Below are 23,931 nucleotides of genomic sequence, written 5' to 3'. Positions count from 1 at the left end.
CTGTTTCCTACTTTCCAACACTCCCCACACACTTCTACTCATATCTGCATTCTGGATTGTGTCATTTTGACACTCTTCCAATGTAAAAGTCCAAGCATCACTGAATGCCTACCAGCTCCAGTGGTGCTGCTCTGTAGCTGAGCCTGATGAGACGCAAAGCAAAAATACATTTTCCTTATTGCAATCAATGAAGTGTCACATCATGATTAAACTGGAATGCCATTGATTATTTGGAGCAGGGGAGAGCAACACAGAGGCTTATAAGATCATGTTGTGTTTAAAGGAGAATTAGTAAGGTATTTCTGTCTATCAGCAACGAATTTCACTATTGCAGCAACATCGACAGCTCTCTGGCGTATGTAGTTGACATAATAGTAATAATAAAGTAATGTTTTCATAATAGCAACGATAGAGATTCAATAGAATTGTCTAATACTGCTGTGTCATTTGTGAGTTTTTGTTCCAACACAGAGTAGCCGACAGGCTTGATTGAGGCTTGAACGTGAGTTTTGAAAGCCAGAAATCTCAGCATCTGGCAAAAGTAATCATTTAGTCATTGGTTTTGATCAACACCAATCAACCCTCGATGCACAGATAGATTATGGTTATTTTGTTGTATAGGTTTCTAAAATGGTTACTGGAAAGTCCCATTTGAATCTGTAACAGAGTGATTATATTTGATCTGTTCAGTAATGTTTGTTCGCTAAAAATGTTCTATGCTATAACTTTGTTCACAATCTAATGGCTCACTTTTCTAGTACTTATGCAGAAAAGTGTAAGGCAGCCACATTCCTTCCAGCTCTTCAAAAGATCAGCTTTGATCTCTTTGGTATACCCCTCTAGGTCCTAGAGGAGTATACCAAAGAGATCAAAGCTCTAGGTCCTAGAGGAGTATACCAAAGAGATCAAAGCTCTAGGTCCTAGAGGAGTATACCAAAGAGATCAAGCTCTAGGTCCTAGAGGAGTATACCAAAGAGATCAAAGCTCTAGGTCCTAGAGGGGTATACCAAAGAGATCAAAGCTCTAGGTCCTAGAGGAGTATACCAAAGAGATCAAAGCTCTAGGTCCTAGAGGAGTATACCAAAGAGATCAAAGCTCTAGGTCCTAGAATATACCAAAGAGATCGAAGCTCTAGGTCCTAGAGGAGTATACCAAAGAGATCAAAGCTCTAGGTCCTAGAGGAGTATACCAAAGAGATCAAAGCTCTAGGTCCTAGAGGAGTATACCAAAGAGATCAAAGCTCTAGGTCCTAGAATATACCAAAGAGATCGAAGCTCTAGGTCCTAGAGTATACCAAAGAGATTGAAGCTCTAGGTCCTAGAGTATACCAAAGAGATCAAAGCTCTAGGTCCTAGAATATACCAAAGAGATCGAAGCTCTAGGTCCTAGAGTATACCAAAGAGATCAAAGCTCTAGGTGCTAGAGTATACCAAAGAGATCGAAGCTCTAGGTCCTAGAATATACCAAATAGACCAAAGGTCTAGGTCCTAGAGGAGTATACCAAAGAGATCAAAGCTGATCTAGAGAAGCAAATACCACAGCGGAGGAAAACGTACATTCAACCACCCGTGTTTATTTTCACACCATGCTCTTGGCAGCGCTTGGCCAGTCACTTCAGCATGGACATGTTTAAAGGATTACGGCACCCGGCGGACTCCTCTGTGGGGCCTCTTGCTACATCTCTTAATGTGCCTTGTATGTAATCCACGTCAAGGATCTGTAGTCCAGGCATTTTACGCAAATATGTGGGTCAACCTCACACTAATTGCAACAAAACCAAACTCAACTGATTTTGTATCCTCAATATGTCCTCAATGAAGGAAAAAAAGTGTTAAGGAAATGTATGAAGGGAAAGTTTTGAAAATGACCTAAATATGATGGTAGCCTATGGAAGCCTATGGAAGCCTTTTTTTTTATGTGCCATAAATCTCATCATTTATATCCTGTATGTGTTTTTTGCTTCAAGGAGAAAAAACAAACAAAAAATAAATGTTAAAAAATAAATAAATAAACGTTTTTGGTAGCATCATATAGGTAATTTTCAAAATTGTCCCTTCATACATTTCCTTAACACTTTTTTTTTCCTTCATTGAGGACATATTGAGGATACAAAATCAGTTGAGTTTGGTTTTGTTGCAATTAGTGTGAGGTCAAGTGACATTTTTACTGGACTACTGAGGCTCCAAGGTTTTTCCTTAGTGTGTTCAAATGGATGTGTAAGCCATGGGAAGGAACAGCGAGAGGGAGAATGCACTCAGAAGATAGAGTTTCTTTGGGTTTGACCCTCAATTGGAAGCGGGTCTTGGAAGACTCAATGCATTCTACAAACTCCTATCTCCTGCTTGCTTGTGTGGAAAGTAAAACAATGAGTTGAGCGACCTCCAGTGGTGAAAGAAGGGAAAGACCCAATAGGAGGGATCAGCCAATCGGCATTTTGGTAAACAAACAGCGTCACTGGGTGGAAATGGGACCCTATGGAGCCAGCCTTGAGTGTCTCACTCTAGCCGGCTGTGCTGTTTACTATTTTAAAAACTGCGACAGTTCACACAACTTTAATATGACGTGCATATACATCAGACACTTGAGCTACTTCTGCTCTCACTCAGAATGTCAAAATATAAGCGATATGATGTATAGTTTTAGAGATATTAACATTTGTTTGGCACAACTCATACTAGTTAACTACTGCGGGGTTCCGCATTTCTGGCTGGTTGTGACGTCACGCTCATTCGTCCTAACAGTGCTCACAAACCACACACAGCTGCAGGCACAAACAGAAGTGTGTCAAATATCTCTCTCTCGCTCTCTCTCTCTCTCTCTCTCTATCTGTCTCTCTCTCTCACACACACACACACACACACGTTACAGGAGTCATAGTGCTATCGCACAAAGTAGTGAGTTGTAATAGTTGTTTTCACATTTCTTGCAGTGGTGATTACTTTCCTGCTGTGGTCGCTGATAGAATAATAAGGGAAGCAGTGGTGTATACTTAACCACAATTATGTTTGAATGTTTTCGAAACCTCCTCCTTCCAGGAAGAATGCGTCCATTGTGCAGTGTGTTCTGTTATAAAGGGGAAAGTATTGGAAATCAGGGAAAAAGTAGAGTCCGCACACTGCGTAGACTTACTCCCAGTAGATTTATTGCATGGTTTTTATGTTTCAATCATTTCGATCTTCATCAGAATCGTGATCAAAATGATCGAAACATGAACCATACAATACTGGGAGTCTACCGTTTCCTATCAGTCGACTTCTCTCCCTCATGAATTCCATTCATGATGAGATTCCTGTAAGACACACCGTGAGGAAACCATGCAGACATATCTGCTCCTCTGGGAGCCTGGAGTGGCCATTGCGCTCGAATGAGACGCACCACCACCAGAGCTACCTCTGTGCATAAACAATGACAAATATTCCATATGTACACACCCCTAGCCCAGGCACAAGGTGCCACCAGGTCTTGCTAAGGTCATCTGTAATTTGGTGGAGAGCCAGGTAACAAGGCTTACTTCACAGAAGACCTCCCTCGGGAGCCTGGTATGTTCTCGTAAGAGTCATGACCCCAGAGGCATTAGTGACTTAGTAATTCATCACTAAGGAAACTTTGAGGAGGGTGAAAGGCTGCAGCTCCATAGACTGACTGACACAGGACTCAGATCAGGCCTTAGGGAATGTAGGGCACGGGCACAGCACCACCCAGCATCACCCAGCAGTAAGCGGCAACAGTCCTATGCACTGAAGGACATGGAGCTCATGACTCCTCTTTTTCCTTCTTTGGTCAATACAATGGCGTTGCCCTTGTCGATACAATGGCATTGGTCCCACCGAGAGCTAGCGCAGCCCATATACCTGCAGATCCCTCTGCAGGCAAATCCAAGCTTGGGAGGCAACGCCACCCTGAGCGTGCCTCCAAAAAATGTGGGCACCAGTGCGCTGTGGATGCCATCGACCCCAAGAAGCAGAGGCACCATCCTCCAAATTAAACTGGGACAAGCAAAGCCTGAGGGCGGCTTGTCTTCCCCTTTTTTCCCTCTTTGTCTCTTGAGTCAGGGAAAAATTCATGCTCCACCCCATGAGCTATGAGAGAGCCCAGTCTTGGCGACGGGTTGCTCAAGACAGCTTGGTCTGTAACCAATGGAGGGAGTCTGTTGCCCTGCGGGCATTATGTCCAATGGAGCACTGTCAGGGCTCTGATGGGCACCACGACCGACACAGCGCTGCCTCACCATCCTGGGGAAGGTGAAAGGGTGCAGCTCAATAACCAAATGGTGTGGCCCCTGGACCAGACTTTAGGGTGGAGCACAGGCAATACGCACCAAGGCCCCTATCGTTGCATCGGTGCAGTTTCTAGGCCGAGCGGCAGGCGCAGATCAAAGCAGTGGGCGTGGACAGGCGCACTTGATATCGTCGTGCTGGCGCTAGATGCAGCCCAAAGCATTACAACCACGCCTTTTAGGCGTAAAATTATGCACCGTCATGCTCATTGGATAAGTGCAATAAACGAATCGCACGCTTGCCTTTTTAGCTCCAATTCCAGTGATCCCGCAAAACCAGACGAAAGCCAAACGCTCTGCCCCCCCCCCCTCCCTTCATCCAGCCTGTCTGTCTGCATTATAGGCTATTATTCCATATTATTATGCTTCTCAAACCAATCTAACTGCAGTTTCAATACTGCAAGCATGTAAATAGGCTACACTATAGCAAGATCAAAGTGAAAATAATGTTCTATGCATCAGCTAGAAAAATATAGCCTATTAGATTGGTGAAAGTTTGTCCAGAAAGATATCATTTTCTCTCGCCTGCTGCAGGAAGGATGATGCACATAAATATACCCTACATTATGTCAAGTCATTGCATGAATGTGTTTTTATTGTAAAACTAAATGTGAAATAGGGCCAAGTTATTGGAGGGACATCACAGTATAGCAGATGCCATTAGAAGCGCGTTCCGAAGCGCGTTCCGCTGTTACTTCTCTAAATCACGTTAACTCGACAAGGGGTATATATAGGCCCAGGAGGACATATATGTTTCACATAGGGTGGTGTTTACATTTCGATGTTTTATTTGGTCCAATATTGAAATGTTGACAATGGCAGGCTGTGTTACCATTACACATTAATTTAGAACTACCTTTTATATCTATTTTGGCTCATTTGGTGGCTATTTAGTAGCGAAATGAAGAAACACAATGCATGCTGGGAACTCAGAGAGAGAGAGAGAGAAGGGTGACAGAGAAGAAGCAGTGAAGGCAGAGAATAGGCCTGCTTTTCAAAAGCGCAAAGCGCTAAATGTAGGCCAGGTCCCAAGATATCACTAGGCTGGTATTTAGCGCCGACACGCCCACTTTGGGACTGCGCCACGCCCATTCGGCCTAAAGCGCATTTGGCAGCCTAAAGCCTATTGCTATCTTGCCGAAACAGGCGCAAGGCACGTTTTTTTGCGGTTAAGGCCCGTAATAGCGCCGATGGCCTGTGGGAGAATAGAGCCCCAACAGTCCTCCTCTGTCGAGGCATGGAGCATGCCCAGCTGTGGAACCCATCGGCCCCCAAGGGGCGGAGGCACCCTCTCCAGGTCACCCTGGCCATGAATGAACCAGGACAAGCAAGCCTGAAGGCGCCTTGTCCTCCAAGAATTAAGGAAGTTCCCCTCTGACATCCCCGTATGTATGGATTGTATCCACAAACCAATGAGAGAGCCCTGCCTTGGAGACTGGTTTCCCAAGACAGCTCGGTCTGTAATGGACTGAGTCCGTTGCCCTGCGGGCACGTGTCTAGTGGAATTGCACTGTCAGGGCCCAACGGCCACAAGTGACTGCCCACTCCAGCCCTGCTTCACTCCCCTGGAGAGGGTGGAAGGGCCAGTCTGACAGACTGACTGGTTTGAGCCTCGGACCAGAGCTAAAGCGGGGAGCAGAGAAATTAGAAATGATTAATTGATTAGAGAAATCACTACCAGCACTTATGCAAACTATTAATAACTATGGTCTAGCTTCAGGTTACAAGTTAAACATGCAGAAATGTGAAGCAATGGTTCTAGGAGCCCCTGCCAGCAGAGAACTGAAAGATAAATATGTATGGCAATGGGATAAGGATAAAGTTAAATATTTGGGTATTGTTATACCAAAGAATATCAAGTTAATATACGAATTGAATTATAACTGTCTTGAAGTACAAATTAGACAAGATCTAAACAGGTGGAGAACTGCTATTTTATCGTTGGGTGGAAGAATAGATGCAATCAGAATGAATGTACTCCCCAGGTTTTTGTTTTTATTTCAGACATTACCTGTGTGTATAAGTGCAAGTGCTTTTAAAACCTGGGATAAGATGCTAAGTAAATTTGTGTGGGATGATAAAAAACCGAGAGTTAAAATGAAGACACTTAAAATGGCTAAAGAGAAGGGAGGACTTGCTCTCCCCAATCTAAAGCACTACTATTATACAGCTCAAATGCAGCAAATATGCACTTGGTTAAATGACAATTCTGAAGCAAGGTGGAGGTCAATAGAGAAGCATAATATGTGTCATGTCTCAATAAAAACCACACTTTTTTGTACAGAGAACCCACGAAAGACAAAAGCAACAGACAGTTCATTGATTAGAAATACTTTGGAGACTTGGAGTCGAATTAAGAGAAATTGTGAAATGAGGGATGACCTTATTGCACTGAGAGAGATACAGGAGGACCCTGACTTCACTCCCAATACACATGGTATAACTTTCAATATATGGGCACAGAAGGGACTGACTATAGTTGGACAATGTCTAAATGAGAATGGAATCATGTCATTTGAATCCTTAAAGCAACTTTATGATTTACCACACTCCCACCTCTTCCGATATCTACAAATAAGAAGCTACATTCAGAAAAGTAAAACAAGAGGGAAGACCAGAAATACTCTTCATCCACTGGTTCAATTTTTGGTAAAGAATTACGGCAAGGTCAGAATACCACACCAAATCTCAGCAGTTTATGCTATTTTAGAAAATAGCCATAAGCAACAAGACACAAAGGCAAAACTAAAATGGGAATAAGAACTTAATACAAACATATCGGAGGATATTTGGAAGGAAATTAACCGGAATGTACACACAATGACAGCCTCTCCTTATTGGAGAGAGTATGCATGGAAAATACAATCACGGTACTTTATAACACCAGTACAACAAGCTAAATATAATGGTAACATTTCGCCAAACTGCTGGAGGGAGTGTGGTGAACCTTATGCCAACTTTGGTCACATTTTTTGGTCCTGCCCAGTATTACAACCGTTTTGGAACAATATACAGAAGGAAATTAACACCATCTTAAAGACTGCCATCCATCTGAATGTAGACTTTGTGCTGTTGGGCAGAACGGTGGAAGAAATACAAAATAAAAATGACAAATATTTAGTAAGGATACTGCGCATAACAGCTCTGAAGCAAATAACAAGAAATTGGCTTCAAAAAACAAGCCCTTTGACAGACAAATGGAGAGAAACGGTTCAACAAATATACCAGATGGAGTATTTAACTTATAAGATTCGGGGGAATCTGAAACTATTTGAAGATAGATGGTCTAACTGGTCAAACCACTATCAGGCGGTGAATTAATCTCTCTCAGTGCATCTAGATAAAATACCAATAATGACCTGAAACTAGTGAATTGATGTTTCCTATACTAATGCTGACAGTCACATAGGGGAGCACTACCTTACTTTGAGTAAAGGCTATATATTTTTTATTTTTGTATTTTATTTTATTTTATCTTTATTTGTATTTGTATTTTTTGTCTTCTTTTTTTCTCTCTTACAGGTACTTTGCATCTGTACTTGTATCTGTAGGTTACGTTGAGTATCACAGGGTGAAGCATACACCCATGTCATGTATGGAATGTATGTTAATTGGTATGTATGTATGTTTATAAGCATTTGTCATGTCTTTATTATATATACAAAAAAGAAAAATTGCCATCACTACAAGATAATATGGGCAAGATGTATGTAAATACAAGATGACAATAAAAAGTATTAAACAAAATAAAGCGGGGAGCAGGCAATACGCAGCAACAGTCCCCATGTTCTGAAGGGCCAGGAGCACTGTGCTGCACATTCAAAAGAGCCTTTTTCCTTCCCCAATGCCTCCCCTACACGGAGGCCATTACAAGAGCAACACTCATTTAAGTCAGCTTAGCGAGTTAGCCCAGGAATGGGATGATGAGACTGTGCCTGCACTTGGTGATTCCAACCCACTTCTCTTTTGGCTGCCTGCTGAGTTCGCCCAATGAACGTGGCAGAATGTTAATGAGGAATGCTAAAGCCCTATACTCCCTCACTCCAATTGGCAGGTTAAATTCATGCAGGAACTTATTATACACCGGGTAAAACTTTCTAAAATTAATAATGAAATGTCCTTTTTGTGCTGGCGTTGCAAAAAACAGAAAGGGGAGTTTTGCCATAATGTTTTGCTCATGTAATTTGTTGTTAACATTTTGGAACTCTGTAATTGACACGATAGCACTATGTTTAAACATTCACATTGCAAAATCGTCTCGCTTGTGTCTTTTGGGCACAATCAATATGGACCCTTGGAATGAATTTCAAAAAAAATATATTGATCTTGCTTTGATTGCTGCAAAGTATGGAGGGTGGATCGTGCCTAAATCAAATACAATACACACAACTAAATACAATACACACATTGAAATACAATACACATATTGGAAATACAATACATATATTGAAAATACAATACACATCTGAAGAATACAATACATGTGTAACAATAAATACAATACCAAAATGCTTAAATACAATACACATATTGAAAATACAATACATATATTGAAAATACAATACACATATTGGAAATACAATACATATATTGAAAATACAATACATGTGTAACAATAAATACAATACCGAAATGCTTAAATACAATACACATATTGAAAATACAATACACATCTGTGTATTGTATTTCGATACATGTATGTATTTGATTATGGCACGAATCACCCATGCCAAAATTCAATACAATACACACATTGAAATACAATACACATATTGAAAAGGCAATACACATATCAAAATACAATACACATATCGAAAATACAATACAGTTGTTGGATTTTCGAGATGTGTATTGTATTTTCAATATGTGTATTGTATTTAAGCATTTTGGTATTGTATTTATTGTTACACATGTATTGTATTCTTCAGATGTGTATTGTATTTTCAATATATGTATTGTATTTCCAATATGTGTATTGTATTTCGTTGTGTGTATTGTATTTGATTTAGGGACGATCCACCCTCCATAGCAAAGAAGTGTATTGCAATCCATTGGAAATCAGATTACCCGCCTACAATATCACATTGGTTAAATGAAATCTCTAGCTACGTTCCATTAGATAAAATATACTATAATATAAGACATAAGAGTCAGGACTTTGTAAAAATATGGCAACCACATATAGATTTTATGGCAAGAAGGGCAGCTTCAGGTACTATTGTTTGATGGACAGTGTTTCTTGTAGGGATGCACGGTGATATGATTTGCTGTTAATATCATAGCGCATCCCTAATGAATGTATTATTGTGTGTGACGTGTATGTGTGTATGTAGGCATGTGTGTTTTGCTTTATTATTATTTTCTTTTTGTTGTGTTGTCGTTGGGCGTTGCCGCACAATGGTGGGGGGGGGGGGTACATGGGGGCGGGGAAACAAGAAAAAATGTGTTCAATTATACTGTAAAAATGCTTGAATCTTTGAAAACTTAATAAAAATATATATATATAAATTCATGCAGGAGCCGGGTCCTGGCTGGCCATGCATGCACGGTCCAGCCCCGAGCAATATTAAGCCTTACATTGGCTTTATGACCCCACTCTCTAGGCATCCTTATCCCACCTGTCAACTTTCAACAGCCTAAGTTGATGAGAGATGGGGAGGGAGTGTATTTTTTCTAAGTAGGCCTCACTCTGCCAGAGACACAGGGAATGATCTCCCTACTCTGCAATGTCATTAGATACTAATGCCTACAGACTTTGCCCTCTCCTCTGCTTCCTTCAACCAGCATAGTATACATAATATACATGAATGCTATGAACCATCGGGGACATGCCCAATGGCACCACTTATCCCTCATCTTACATACATCCCCAATATATATACACATATACATAATATGTATTAATATTATTATTATTATTATTATTATTATTATTTGTATGTGTGTGTGAACCATGCCACATATTTGACACACAATGCCCCCCATGGGAACTCAACAACAGAGACAAACCCTAGTGTGAATGTTTTGATGCCTTCTCATTAACAAACATCCCACACTTTCCTCAAATATCTTTAAGATACATCACTCCTGGCATCTTATCATGTGAACATTTCTGAAGCCAGAGTCTGATGCAGGGATTGACTACATGCATAATGTTTATATGGGTGAGCTACAGCCCACCTCTTTTCATTTCATTGTAATTTTTGTATTTAATTAATACATATGTAACCCAGGTTTCCTGAGGGAGACTTATCTCCCTGCAAGAAGCCGCTCCGAAACAGGCTTCCAATCAGATTAAGTAAGGGTGCCGCACCTGAGAGTATATAGCCAGGTCCGGCCAATCAGCGTGCAGGCACAATTGCACCCAGGTGGTGCTAATCCACGACAACTGCACTGGATCAGATAATCTCATCATGAATGGAATTCATGAGGGAGAGAAGTCTCCCTCAGGAAACCTGGGTTACATCGTAACCATCCGGTACGCATTGTGCTGACTATAGACCAAATCACCGTGACGTCACCATGTAAACAACATTTACTTCCGGGTACCACTTCGGGAAGGCGCCAGGTTTAAATTTGCGTGTTGTCAAATAAATGCTGTCAAACTCTCATTGTTTTCGGCCGACTACTTTCAATTTAAATGTTCAAACGGTTGGTAAACATGCTTGTCCGACGTATCTAGCCTTTCTTCTGTGTTTGTTTTATGTAGTGTTAGCTAGCTAATAACGTTTGTTTACAACTGTCAAACTCGCTGTTTTTTTGCAGACTCGTTAACGTTACGTTACAGACAGAGGCTACTGACGCCGCTCGGATACAGCTCGGAACCCGGATGTTGTAGCTGTAGTAAGCCTGTGCCGCCGAATCCAGAGTTATCTTTGCTCATGTTTGCCCTTTGCAATGGGAATTTAGAATAATCCAAATCTTGACCCGCTCTTTATGGTCACTGGACTCCCAACAACACTTAACACGAACAAACCATTTTTGTCTTCTTTGTCTGTTTTTGTCTTCAACACGTCAGTTTGTGCAGAGGTAACCGGAACCAGGGGTAACCGGAAGTAAATGTAAACATCCCCGCTGATTTGGTCTATACTTTTTTCCTGATGCTGATTGATTGTTTGTCCTGCACCTGCAACACAGAGTGGATGTGCGTGCTCTTATTCTGTATCGGAAATGCCAGCATGAAGTTGGTATCGTTTTAGCTGCATATCACATGGCCCCGTTTCTTTTGACTTTTAATAACAAATAAATCACAAAATAATGACACAATATTAGTTGAGATAAGACAAGATCACATATGACGGCTTATTGATTTTGTTTATCTTTAAAGAGCTATTTTGTCATACACACATGAACAAGCACACAATTTTTTATTTTATTTTTTTATTTAACCTTTAAAATTGTGACCTCGCCAAGAAGGCAGCAAAATTACAAATAAAATTATGCATGTTGGTAACATAGAAATAAAACAATACAAAAACACAAAACAAATAGAACAAAGACTATAGCATCAACAGTGTAGTTCAGGAGTGTATGAAACATACATGTGACATAAGACTATAATCACAAGAACATGGCCCAATGTAAAAGTATGGGTTGCAGAAGGCATAACATTCATAAAGACAAATTATACATTGCTGCAGGAGCAGCTTGAGGTAAGAACCTCTGACAACTTCTGTTTAAAACTGGACGGCGAAATCAGGGAGACCAGTTTGAAACTAGTATGCAGGTCATTCCAAGACCATGGACCAAAATAAGAGAGGCTCCTTTTACCAGTCTCAGTCCGCACAGGTGGCACTCTTTAGATTTGGACACATTTAAATCTAGAAGAGAGCGATCACACCAGTCTACAAAGTCTTGTATTATAGGTCCATGTGATTGGTCTGACTGACTGAGAAGAGATAAGATAACACTCATCAGCAAATTTTATAATATGGTGATTTTTATATTTGCTAAGACAGTCGTTTGTGTATAAAATAAAAAGAAAGGAAGAAAGAACAGTGGAAATTAAAATCGATTTGGAGCTTTTTCCATTTATACTTACTGTCTGAGTTCTACTAGTAAGAACTCAACATGGACACAAATATCACAGTGCAAAACAAGCACTGCAAGCAAAATATCACAGTGCAAAACAAGCAGGTGCAATTAGTCTGGCAAGGTATTTGTCTGTGAGTATGAAAATAAACACGGGTTGTGCAGTTAATTATAACAAACCCACAAATAGTGTATAAGCAGAGTCACGTTACGTAGACCCAAGCTAAATATATACACTCAAAATAAGAGCAAAGGGTTTCAGGTTTTGCCCAAGATTGCAAATGATGATAAACGTCCTACTGAAATTAATGCAATCTGATTAAATATCAGATGGTATTCGATTAAATATGCCTGTGTACAAAAGAGCATTACAGCAAGTAATCTCTGACCTCTACTGGTGACTAGTAGGAATTGCAATTGTTTTTGAAAGGCAGCAGGGTGGTGAAGTAATCATTGAATGATTGATTGGTATTGATCAACCCCTCACATAAGGGTATTTTTGTGGTATGGGTAAGGGCTAGTAAGAAATATGTATTTCCCCTTCAAGACCAGTAAAAATATGCATTCCCCCTTTAAGACCTACTTCCAGTTCATCCATACCATGCACAGTCAACAAATATAACAATGCTCCGGCGTCGTTGTTTATGCTATTGTGTCTAATTAGATGAGAGATGATAATCAGAGAGTCTCCTTACGCCGAAGGCGGAGACAAGTCTGATACAAGCATGTTGCAAATCATCTTTTATACAGACATAGCAAAACATGGCATTTCTGCAGTGGGCAGATAAGACTGGGACCCTCTCGTTATCATGATTTGGCAGGGCGTTTCCCCGATGCTCTGACATATCCAGCAGAGGCCCACCACTTGAACTTGAACATTAAAAATCGTGGTTCGGGGACCCTAAAAGTAACATAAAACACAAGTTCACATCACATTATAAAGCATAAATGAGAAAATAATAAAATATATGGATATAATATTATGACAAAATCTTCCACAACACCCACTGCCAGAATTCCCTCTCTTTGAAACACTCATGAATGCACTAGACTAGATCAATGTTACCAGATCAACAAGCAAGATAAACAATATTTGCACTCACTATTGATGCAGCACAAAGCATAGATCCAGGCCTATAGCTCTAAGCAGCTATCTTTGCTCTCTAACAAGATGCAACAAGAATCAATAAGGTCTTGGTAGTCCTGATTGCTCCTGTAGTAGAAAACAAGTAAATGTTAGGGTTAATAAATGTTGTGAGGCTTTATCAAGATGTACCCTGGAACTAGACATCATAGCTACCACAGCCCAGAAGACATCTATTCTTTTGTAATTACTAATTACTCACTGACATCTCTATGTAAAACTAGGAGGATATCTTGACAACATTGGCATGCAGTAAAAACCGGCAAGTCAAAAATAAGTTTTAATTCAATGGTTTCCTATTTGTGTATAATAAATAAATATAATCAAAAACCCAACTGGGCAAAGCAGCTTAAAGGTCAAGGATGACAGCATCACCTTAGGAGTGAGGACGAAATAGGCAAAACTAGAGATCATCATGTGATGGGATCACACCAGCCGCCACGGCCACGTCTTAAGGGGCGTAACATGGGGGGGAGTCGGGGGAAGGGACACTCGGATCACACCCATTTTCAAACTCGACCTTCGTTTTTATGTCATCAACTACACACCTGTAAAGTTTTGTGGCGGCATCTTGCACGGTTTTGACGCTGTCGCAAAAATGGTATCAATTGTAAGCTTGCGGTGCCAAGAGACATACAGTATCTGCACTGTGTAGCTGCATTACCTTCTTACCACTTCTTCTCTTCTCTACAGCAGAAAATGGCGGCAGCACCCCTCCATTCTAACTATCTACTCCTGGCAGCATTGCAGCTGTGTTTCTTACGGCTGGCTCATGGCGGGGCATATTACGCTCACAAGCAGCCACCTCAACAACACCAGCCCTTGCCGCAATATGATGGGTATCCTCAACAACAGCAGTACATGGGGAATGAGATGCCAATGCTGCCTCAGTATGGGCAAGATCTTCCTCAGCTGCCATTGCACATGGGCAAAGAGAGGACACTGAGTGAGGGCAAAGGTGAGGCTGCACCACAAGACACACATATTTTGGACAGAACAGGCCAATCATCAGTCAGTTTTGACACATCTAAACAGTTAGATAATCATCATCATCTCATCTCATCATACATAAAATTGCCAAAGTGGGCTCTGTCTGTCTGTCTGCGATTTTGGTCACGTTTTTGGTCCCACATTTTGAGATTAGTGATGATTTTGGTCAGTAATGATGTCACAATGCCTATGATGTCACTCGAGCACTCGATGTCATCAGTGATGGTCACTCGAGCAATTGTGATGTCACTAATGATGCCATAGGTGAAGTCTATGTGCGGACTCTAGTTTTCTCTCACTAATGATTACTCACTGACGTCATCAGTCATGCGAAGTTGAGCAATTGTGCGCTTAGTGATGTTACTCGAGCACTCCATGATGTGATCAGTGATGGTCACTCGAGCAATTGTGATGTCATCAGTGAGTGATGTCATCAGTCATGCGAAGTTGAGCAGATGTGCTGCATCTCCTGACCTCGGACAGGTCCTCCCTGCGACAGGCCCATACAATGGCCAAAAGCAAGGTTACAAGTATCTCTAGTATCACCAAATTTGCTCAGATGGCTCACAAAAGATTGTTTTTATTCTTTACGTGCTCTGTAAAGTTTGACCAGTATTCACACAGTTTAATATGTGCACAAGCAGTTGCTCCCAGTAATCATTCATTCAAATCATTTATGACATTTTGTTTGGGATTCAACTTTAACTTTTAAAGAAAAATCATTTATGATTTTGTCAATAAATAAAGATGGGTGGAGATTAATGTTTGTGTCATGTTACCTTTGTTGCAAGGACAATGTAAAGCAGCAAAAGCACTAACTTAGGTATGAGGAACAAATTCTCATTGGTTAGCATTCCAGAAAATATTTGGGTCACAGATGTTACCAAACAAATTTGTCATGGTACACTTTGGCATGTTGAGAGGCAGTATTCCTGCTCTGGGTCTGGAAGTCGGTACCATCTGTAATGCAGGCCTCATCTTTCTCGTTCCAACCACTCCAGACAACCCCCTTCTCAAGCGTTCTGCCCTATTCACTATACAACATCCTATGCTACTTTCATACATGGTAATTTTGTTCAAAATATGGTATTGGGCAGCTTCTCTGCTTTTAAATTTGTTGTTCATTTAACATTAATTAAACCAGAAATGCATACTGTATGATGATTGATAGGTAAAATTGGATTAGCATTGTTTTAAATGTTAAAGCTTATAATGGCTACCTATAGTTATTATGGGTTCAATAGTATCTCAAGCCAGACTATCTCTTATACATTCTGCGGATGCATCATATTGGCGCTGTCGGGGCGAAAAATCAGATCTCCAAAACAGCAACTTTTCAAGAAGTAAAAAAAAACTTGTGCTCTTAAAATACTGATCATCACATCGTCAAAGTTGGCACGTCTTCATTATAGTCAATTTCCTGCTGGATGTGTCATTACATTATTCCCATCTTACCTGAATAAGCATCTTTCCTGAATAAGCTCAAATCATGTTACATGATTATCAGTCTGACTTTGAGGCACTTTCTCCCAGCCGAGCAACCCTTATGGAGTGCACGGGCATGCGCTGCTGCTGCTCTGGCGGCGGGGCCACGGAGCAGCAGCAGCGGCGCTCCCAGGCCGAGAGAGGGGCTCTGTCATGGGGATGAGAAGCATCTCTCTAATGTAAACATTATTCTCATCAGAAACCACTTTGATTTGCATAGTTTAAATGAGTTTGCAGCCTAGGGGTAACTCAAAAACATTTTATTGATCTATTTACGCCAGAGGAAGCCAGGATTAAACAAAGCGATATCTGAAATACACAGCCCGACTGCCCGTGTGTGTTTTTCGGGTATAGAGTCTTGCCTGGGGGGCAGATGGAGGTAGGTTAGGACTAGCCTGGGTAAACCCATCCCCCACGTGACCTGCTCTCAGATAGTGACTGGGAACTGAGAGAGCAGGTCACGTGGGGGCTGGGTTTACCTAGGCTAGGTTAGGACTAGGAGCTTCGAGGTTTGAGTGACAGATTGAGGGCAAATGGTGTTACGAGAATTACTCACAAGATCGTTTTACTGCTTTTCCATTTGTTAAATTGTGTAAAACCCACACAGAGACGTGAAGGTGACCAGTGGCATTGATTTATGACAAAAAATAAAAATGTGAAAAAATTGACATTCGAGGCCCCGCCCCGACAGCTTGGTCAAAGGAAGTTGGGGGGAAAAAATGCTTCAGACCAGAGGAAGTTCGAACCGATGCAGGTGATTGGAGAAATACGAGCTCCGGGACATCCGCCCATCGCTCATTATTTTCCCTGAGTTTCCCTTTCCGCTTTGGTCAAGCTTGAAGTACAGACGGGTAGATGGAAGCATTTGAAAATTGCAGGAGCCAAATCGTCTGTTTTAACCCATTGATACCTGATGCAGCATTTGCATGTATATCCCTCACTTGTGTGTGTATCTCTTTAAAGGCCCAATTATACTCCATTTTCATCCGTAAATAAGGGCGTCCGTTTCAAACGGTGTAATCGTCACTGCCCACATACTTCCATGCGTCTTTCACGTTGGTATCTTGTTAAGCAATACATCCACCAGTGGGCAGTATAGAGTCAAATGCATGAGTGTGTGTGTGGTTTTCCTCCGTTTCATGCGTATCCGTAAGCTTTCAGATGACGGACAGAAAACGGACGAAATGAACGCAGAGTACGGACAGAAGGCTCTGTCCGTCTCCGTCTCCGTCTTTAACGTTGAGTATAATTGGGCCTTAAGACCGCGAACCACATGACCCTAAAAAATTTCTGCTTTGAAAATATGGCCACCGAAAGAAATTCTGCTTTGAAAAAATAGCCACCCTAAAAGATTTCCGCTTTGAATATATGGCCACCCGAAAAAAATTCCGCTTTGCATCAGGTATCAATGGGTTAAGACACTAGGGCAAGGATACTCAACTTGCTTTGCCTTGAGGCCACTTATGACAAGAGGCTAGGCGCCAGTTAATAAACATACATTAATATAATATACAATTTTCTGTAGCGGATTGTAGGTTTTTGTGTGCCAGTCGGAGTTTAGTCTGACAATTGTATATGCTAAGATGTTTACACTCTGCCATGAACCCACATAGCATCAATCTGAAGCACCAAGCAGAATGCAAACAAATAGTCAGAGTGACATTGCAAACACAGGGAAGCTCAATATAAATCGAGTGTTGGAGGTACAATGAAAACCACTCACAAAAGAAAAATATCCTTTAAAGGCAAGTCCAAATAATCAACCAAACTAGATGTAATTCACCCAAAATATAATTAAAGGTAAAAAATCTGAACAAAAGTTCAATGGACAAACCAAAAAGGATCCTGGAGCACACGATTCACTGGAAAATTGCTTTATTCAATGACTAACGTTTCGACGCCTGCTGCGTCTTCATCAGAGTCAATGCCTATGCACATGCCTATGTATTTCCATTTCTATTCTATTTATATTCTATGGCTTATATTATATTGTTATTTATAAATGGTGGCTGGCCATAGAGAGCCGCAGGGATGACGTATTTTTGTAGGCTGAATGCGGAAGTCCCGAACTTCCTGGTTCTTCACTGTTTCTGTCTATGGGATTTTTGAATGGGTTTTTGGCCGATGCTTCAAATAATGTCTGTGGGCAACGCAAGTTTAATCAAATGTGAACCAAGGTTCAGCGGGATAATCTTCACAGATGAGGACCACTTTCATGAGTTTTGAAGCGTAACTGCGAGCCCTAGAGGTAAAAAGCTCGTGCTAAGCTAATCCAGAACTACACACAGTGTCGCATAGGCGTCCACGCATTGATTGCGAGAGAAAGAATTTCCGTGTTCACTCGTGATGACGTATAATATCCGCGTCGACATTGTAGTCTCATTTAGCCGTTTGCTAGCTAGCCACCCTTTTAACGGCACATAAAAGCTTCAAAACTCATAAAAGTGGTCTTCATGTGTGAAGATGATGTTACTAAACATTGGTTCGCGTTTGATTAAGCCAGCGTTGCCCAGAGAGATTATTAGAAGCATCGCGCCAAAAACCCATTCAAAACTCCCATAGGCGAAAACTGTGAAGAACCAGGAGTGTTAGCATCGATGATTTCCGGACTCATTACTGCGGCTCTCTATTATAGCCTACTTCACTGTGCTGTTTGAGTGCTATTGGCTCACTGGGTTTGGGCACCTCCCATTCCTAGCAGCCAATGACGGACTGCGATGTGTATTGGGGAGGTTTTTTAAAACAAGTTGTTTTGCTTGTCACCCTGTTTGACTCTGATGAAGACGCAGCAGGCGTCGAAACGTTAGTCATTGAATAAAGCAATTTTCCAGTGAATCGTGTGCTCCAGGATCCTCTTTGGTTTGTCCATTGAACTTTTGTCGTGATACTGTCCTGTCCTGAGAGCACCGACCTCCTTTTGTGGAGGGGCTGACGCGCAAGAGACTCCTTTTGTAAAAAATCTGAAGTTTTAACTGCTGTATCCGTTTTACATGAAACTTTTTACACATGTTCAGCTGTCCTTACTCTACAAATCTGCCTCAAGGACCCCCAAGGTCCGCCTGGACAGTTTTTGAGATATTTTGAACGTTTTGAAAAACACCTTTAACATCTCCTCCTACACCGTTTTAACAATGATAAAAAAAAAATGTAGCATCGACAGACCTATCTCATTAAGTTGTTAAAATATTGTATATCTACTGTCATTTTGAAGATTTCTAAACATGTGAGATGGCTTGTCATCTAAATGGTCATAATGTCATGACATCATCACAAAACTTTGGGAACATGTTCAGATACAGAGGGGACATATTTGGACTGTGTCCTCTGAACCACTGACAGATAATAATAATTATCATTATTGCCATGCGGTTTACCATACCAAATTCAGTCATGAGTGGGTGAGTGAGGAACTCTGACTAATTTGTTTTCTTGAGCACCTCTACCAGATGTACATTCTACCAGGTGTCTCTTCTCCTTTACAGGAGAGACCTTCCCCAGAGGAGCTAAAGGCCCCCTTCCGGGAGAGACCTTCCCCAGAGGTGCTAAAGGCCCCCCTCCTCCTGGTCCTGGTGGAGAGGGACCACCAGGAGTTCAGGGCCCTCCGGGACCCCAAGGCCCCTCTGGACTGCCAGGCCATGGATTGCCAGGCCCTCAAGGAAAGCCAGGGGCCCCTGGTCCCCAAGGTTACCCAGGAATAGGAAAACCTGGAATGCCAGGATTGCCAGGAAAACCTGGTGGACCTGGATTACCAGGACCAAAGGGTGAATTAGGCCACAATGGTGGTGAGGGACAGATAGGACTGCCTGGACCTTCAGGGCTCCCAGGTCCCCCTGGTCTACCAGGGATTGCAAAACCAGGAAGCCAGGGGCTTCCAGGACAGACTGGACCTCGAGGGGAGCCTGGCCACAAGGGTCTACATGGACTTCCTGGTCTCCCAGGCATCAAGGGGGACAAAGGACTTGGTCTGCCTGGTTTGCCCGGTTTGAAAGGACCTCCAGGCCCAGCAGGACCCCCTGGACAAGCAGGGCTCCCTGGGGTTGGTAAACACGGCTTGAATGGACTTCCTGGACAGCCAGGTATTCCAGGAAAACCAGGTCCCCCTGGAGAGCCAGGGTTTGCAGGTCCACCAGGAGAAGTTGGTGAACATGGACCACCAGGCTTGCCAGGAATTGGAAAATCAGGAATAGATGGTTTCCCAGGGAAACCAGGGGTCCCTGGAGGGAAAGGAGAACCGGGCCCCCCAGGTCTACCAGGGGGTCCCGGCATGCCAGGTTTTGCTAAGCCAGGGTTTCCAGGACCTAAAGGTCACAAGGGACATGGTGGTCCTCCTGGATTTCCAGGCCCAAAAGGTGACAAAGGCCATGGAGGCCTTCCAGGGGACATTGGTCCCCCTGGTCCCAATGGTCTACCTGGTGCACCAGGTCCAATGGCCCCCCCTGGGGGTCTTGGCTTCCCAGGGCCAAAAGGAGAATGTGGCGCTGGGGGACCAAAAGGACCACCAGGGATGAAGGGTGACCTGGGGCCTTCAGGACTTCCAGGACAACCAGGTTTTTCAGGAGAGGGTGGACAACCAGGACCCAGAGGTTTGCCAGGGCCCATGGGCCCTAAAGGAGAATCTGGTCATAAGGGCTTACCTGGTATCTTTGGTGCCCCAGGATTACCTGGATCGAGAGGAGAGGGAGGACAACACGGAGAGAAGGGTCACCAGGGACCAAAAGGGATTCCAGGACTTACAGGCCCAGGGGGGCCAATCGGTCCTCCCGGTCTCCCAGGACCAAGAGGCGAAACAGGCTCATCTGGTTTACCTGGGTACCCTGGTGATGGGAAACCAGGACTTCCAGGTCATATGGGTCCTCACGGTAAGCCTGGCATCAGTGGCCCCCCTGGCCTTCCTGGACAACCAGGACAACCTGGACCCCCTGGTCTTCCAGGACTGTCTGCTGCATATCCTGACCTCGGACAGGTCCTCCCTGCGACAGGCCCATACAACGGCCAAAAGCAAGGTTACAAGAAGCCAAAGAATGGAGGGGACATTGGTGCAACTGGCCTGGAGATGCCAGCGTTTACAGCCAAGCTCACGAATCCCTTCCCTCCTGTCGGCTCTCCCATTATCTTTGACATACTTCTGCACAATGGTAATCAGGACTACAGTCCCCAAAACGGCGTCTTCACCTGTAGTATACCAGGGATCTATTATTTTGCTTACCATGTCCACTGCAAAGGAGGAAATGTGTGGGTGGCACTCATGAGGAACAATGAGCCAGTAATGTACACATACGATGAGTACAAGAAGGGCTCCCTGGACCAGGCTTCTGGGAGTGCCGTGCTCCCATTACAGCATGGGGACACTGTGCATTTACAGCTGCCATCTGATCAGGCAGCAGGACTTTATGCTGGTCAATATGTCCACTCCACCTTTTCTGGATATTTATTGTATCCAATGTAAAAAGTGCATCTAAACAAAGGAGAGAATAAGGACACATTAGCCACCGTGGTGTCAATTTCTCAAGTAACTACTTCAGGCTCAGAGGTACTGTGCACTGCACAGTGTGCAGTGTGCAGTGTGCCGTGTGCAGGCCCAGTGGAATGGTCTTGAAATTATGCACTTGAATCGGTTCGCTATTTCTCTACATTACATCTTAAATGAAGTAAAAGGAGCTGACAAGAGAGTGACACACATGGAGTAGAAAATGTACATAGATCATAACCATTCATGTTGGTTGTGGTATGTAAGCAAAGTCTGCCGTTTGTGTTCTGGATTGTAAAGAGTAGAGGGGAAAAACAAATACTGGGAATCTGGAAGAAACTGTGAGATCATATGGATCCATCACTTTCACACAATTATTTCCCCCCCAAAATATAATCTGCCATGTTGCATGTGCTGTTAATTGTTCTTTGTATTGCAGCTGCCAAAGTATCTCAGTTGTCATTCTTGTTCATTTGCAATGAGGATTAGATCTGTTACATCATGCATTCATTATTATATGCATCCACGCATAGTAGCCTATATCAATACTCAGAGCTGGAAAATTGTCTTTTATGTAGGCTTTATATTGCAGAAGCCAAGCATTCATTCATTGTTTTATTCACATATCGTATCAGCGCAGAATACTTCTCTGAACATCTGTTTGTATTATGGTTATATATTTTGAAGGGAGTATTGGTCGTCATTGTACAATTAATTTACTCACATTTATAGCAATATACATTTGGTTTATATTTAATTTTCTCCATGCTTTCAGGAGGGGTTGAACTTGTCATGATATAATAATTGTTTAGGATACATTGTGTGATGCAGTCATTGTTTTCTTATTGAATGTTGAAAATTCAGCTATTCCATGTAATGGAATGGATATATTTGTCTGACAAAAAGTGTATTTTTGGGGGGCGTCCAGGTAGTGTAGTGGTAGATTCCCTGCCTACCAACACGAGGGTCGCAGGTTCGCGCTCCCGTGTTACCCCCAGCCTGGCTGGTCGGGCCTCCATACAGGCATGATTGGCTGTGTCTGCAGGTGGGAAGCCGGATTAAGGTCATGTGCCCTGGTCGCTGCACCAGCACCCCGCCCCCCCTGGTCGGTCGGGGTGCGAGGAAGGGGCCAAGCACAATTGGGGAGAAAATGGGGGGACATTTTCAGAAAAAAGTGTGTATCTTTATAATTTTATTCAAGCTCGCAATTTAATTCAATTCCCATATCACATCAAATGCCCAAAAAGAAAATAATTTACCTGCTAAGATGTTGACTAAGACTTGACATTGACATTTCCATAAATTAGAATCTCTCCCCTATATAGACAGTTTTATCTTGACAACAAAAACATTCAAAATTGAACCCCAGCTCACTTCCTGTTGCAGTGTTTGCTATGGACAGAAAGGGGGGAAAAAACATTAAAGTGCAGGACTGAGCATTCCGTGAAAACCGTCTATATAAGTTTTTGAATGACTGTGATAGCTCTCTCAGATCAAAAGTTATGAGTATTTGAATCTGTCATGTGTCTAAAAGCAAAATGTGAGAAGAATGGCTTTAGACATTCACCAACTGTATTTCTACGGTGGCATTCCACCAAAACCATAAAGATAAATACTTTCCCTTTTGTTTTATGAAAATAATTATTCACCATGATGTAATACGATGAAGTTAACCAAATCTCTCAAAATCTCAAAATATCTGCAGAACCCATTTTCAACCTTCTTTGGCTCATTACCAGCAATTTGCAGCAGCGACAAGTGAAGGGTTTCTGCAGGCCACACATATATGATTACATGATTTGATTTGCCTTAGAAAACTCATTTTGTAGTCTAAGCAATAATAAATCCTTTCAAATGTATTGTCAGTATTCTTCTCTGTAATTTATTTGTTTGACTACTGATTACTTGGAATAGTTTTCTAGATGTTTTTAACGGTAAATGGGGAGATTTCATTCCAAAATGCAAAATGTACATTTTATGGGCAAAAATGAAAGAAATAATGTTTGACTTCATAACTGTTTTAATTTCTGGGATTTTGTCTAATTTTGGAATGAAATTCTTTAAATGTAAAGAAATTGGTGTGTTTTTTCACTTCCACTTTTTTCTTTTTTTCTTTAATTTGGACAATGCTGCAGCATACGCAAATGAGAAACAAAGCATCAAATGTGTGAATGTTTATTGCCTTGATTAGTTATTTTTTAATAAAGTCAAATCAATAAACTGAAAACATTGGCCTGCTCTTCTGTTATCAAAGATTATCATCCTTATGCCTGAGCCTAAGCCTAAGAAGTAGGCCTATACAGCAGCCTATGCTACAGACATTTTTTGTTACCTTTATTTATTCAGGGGAGTCTCACTGACAGCAATGCTCTTTTTCAGGGGTGCCCTGTTCATATTCACACACATTCACATCTGGAAGCTGAGCAGTACAACCACAGTCTCATCTGCTAGCCACTGAGCAGCTCCACTGGAGTGGTTGGGGTTAAGGGCCTTGCTGTTAATGAGGAAGGGGCAAGCACTGCCTTTTCACCCAGATTT

General features: G+C 42.2%; 1 protein-coding gene across 2 annotated transcripts in view; it reads left to right on the top strand.

The window, feature by feature from the left end:
• LOC310772947 (uncharacterized protein) overlaps positions 1-23,613 on the top strand; it is a 59,507-nt gene extending 35,894 nt beyond the window's left edge. The window contains exons 3-4 of one of the 2 annotated variants that reach the window (XM_083632905.1): positions 14,148-14,409; positions 19,409-23,613. In XM_083632905.1, coding sequence (XP_083489031.1) covers positions 14,151-14,409; positions 19,409-21,372 — 2,223 coding nt within the window. In that variant the 5' untranslated portion in view covers positions 14,148-14,150 and the 3' untranslated portion in view covers positions 21,373-23,613. Of the gene's footprint in view, positions 1-14,144; positions 14,410-19,408 lie in introns of both variants that reach the window. The other variant, XM_083632904.1, reaches the window with a different exon arrangement.
• Positions 23,614-23,931: the final 318 nt, after the last annotated feature.

The sequence above is a fragment of the Poromitra crassiceps genome, assembly GCF_964638095.1.
Source record: "Poromitra crassiceps genome assembly, chromosome: 3".
NCBI lineage: Eukaryota > Metazoa > Chordata > Actinopteri > Beryciformes > Melamphaidae > Poromitra > Poromitra crassiceps.
This window is presented reverse-complemented; position numbering and strand designations above follow the sequence as displayed.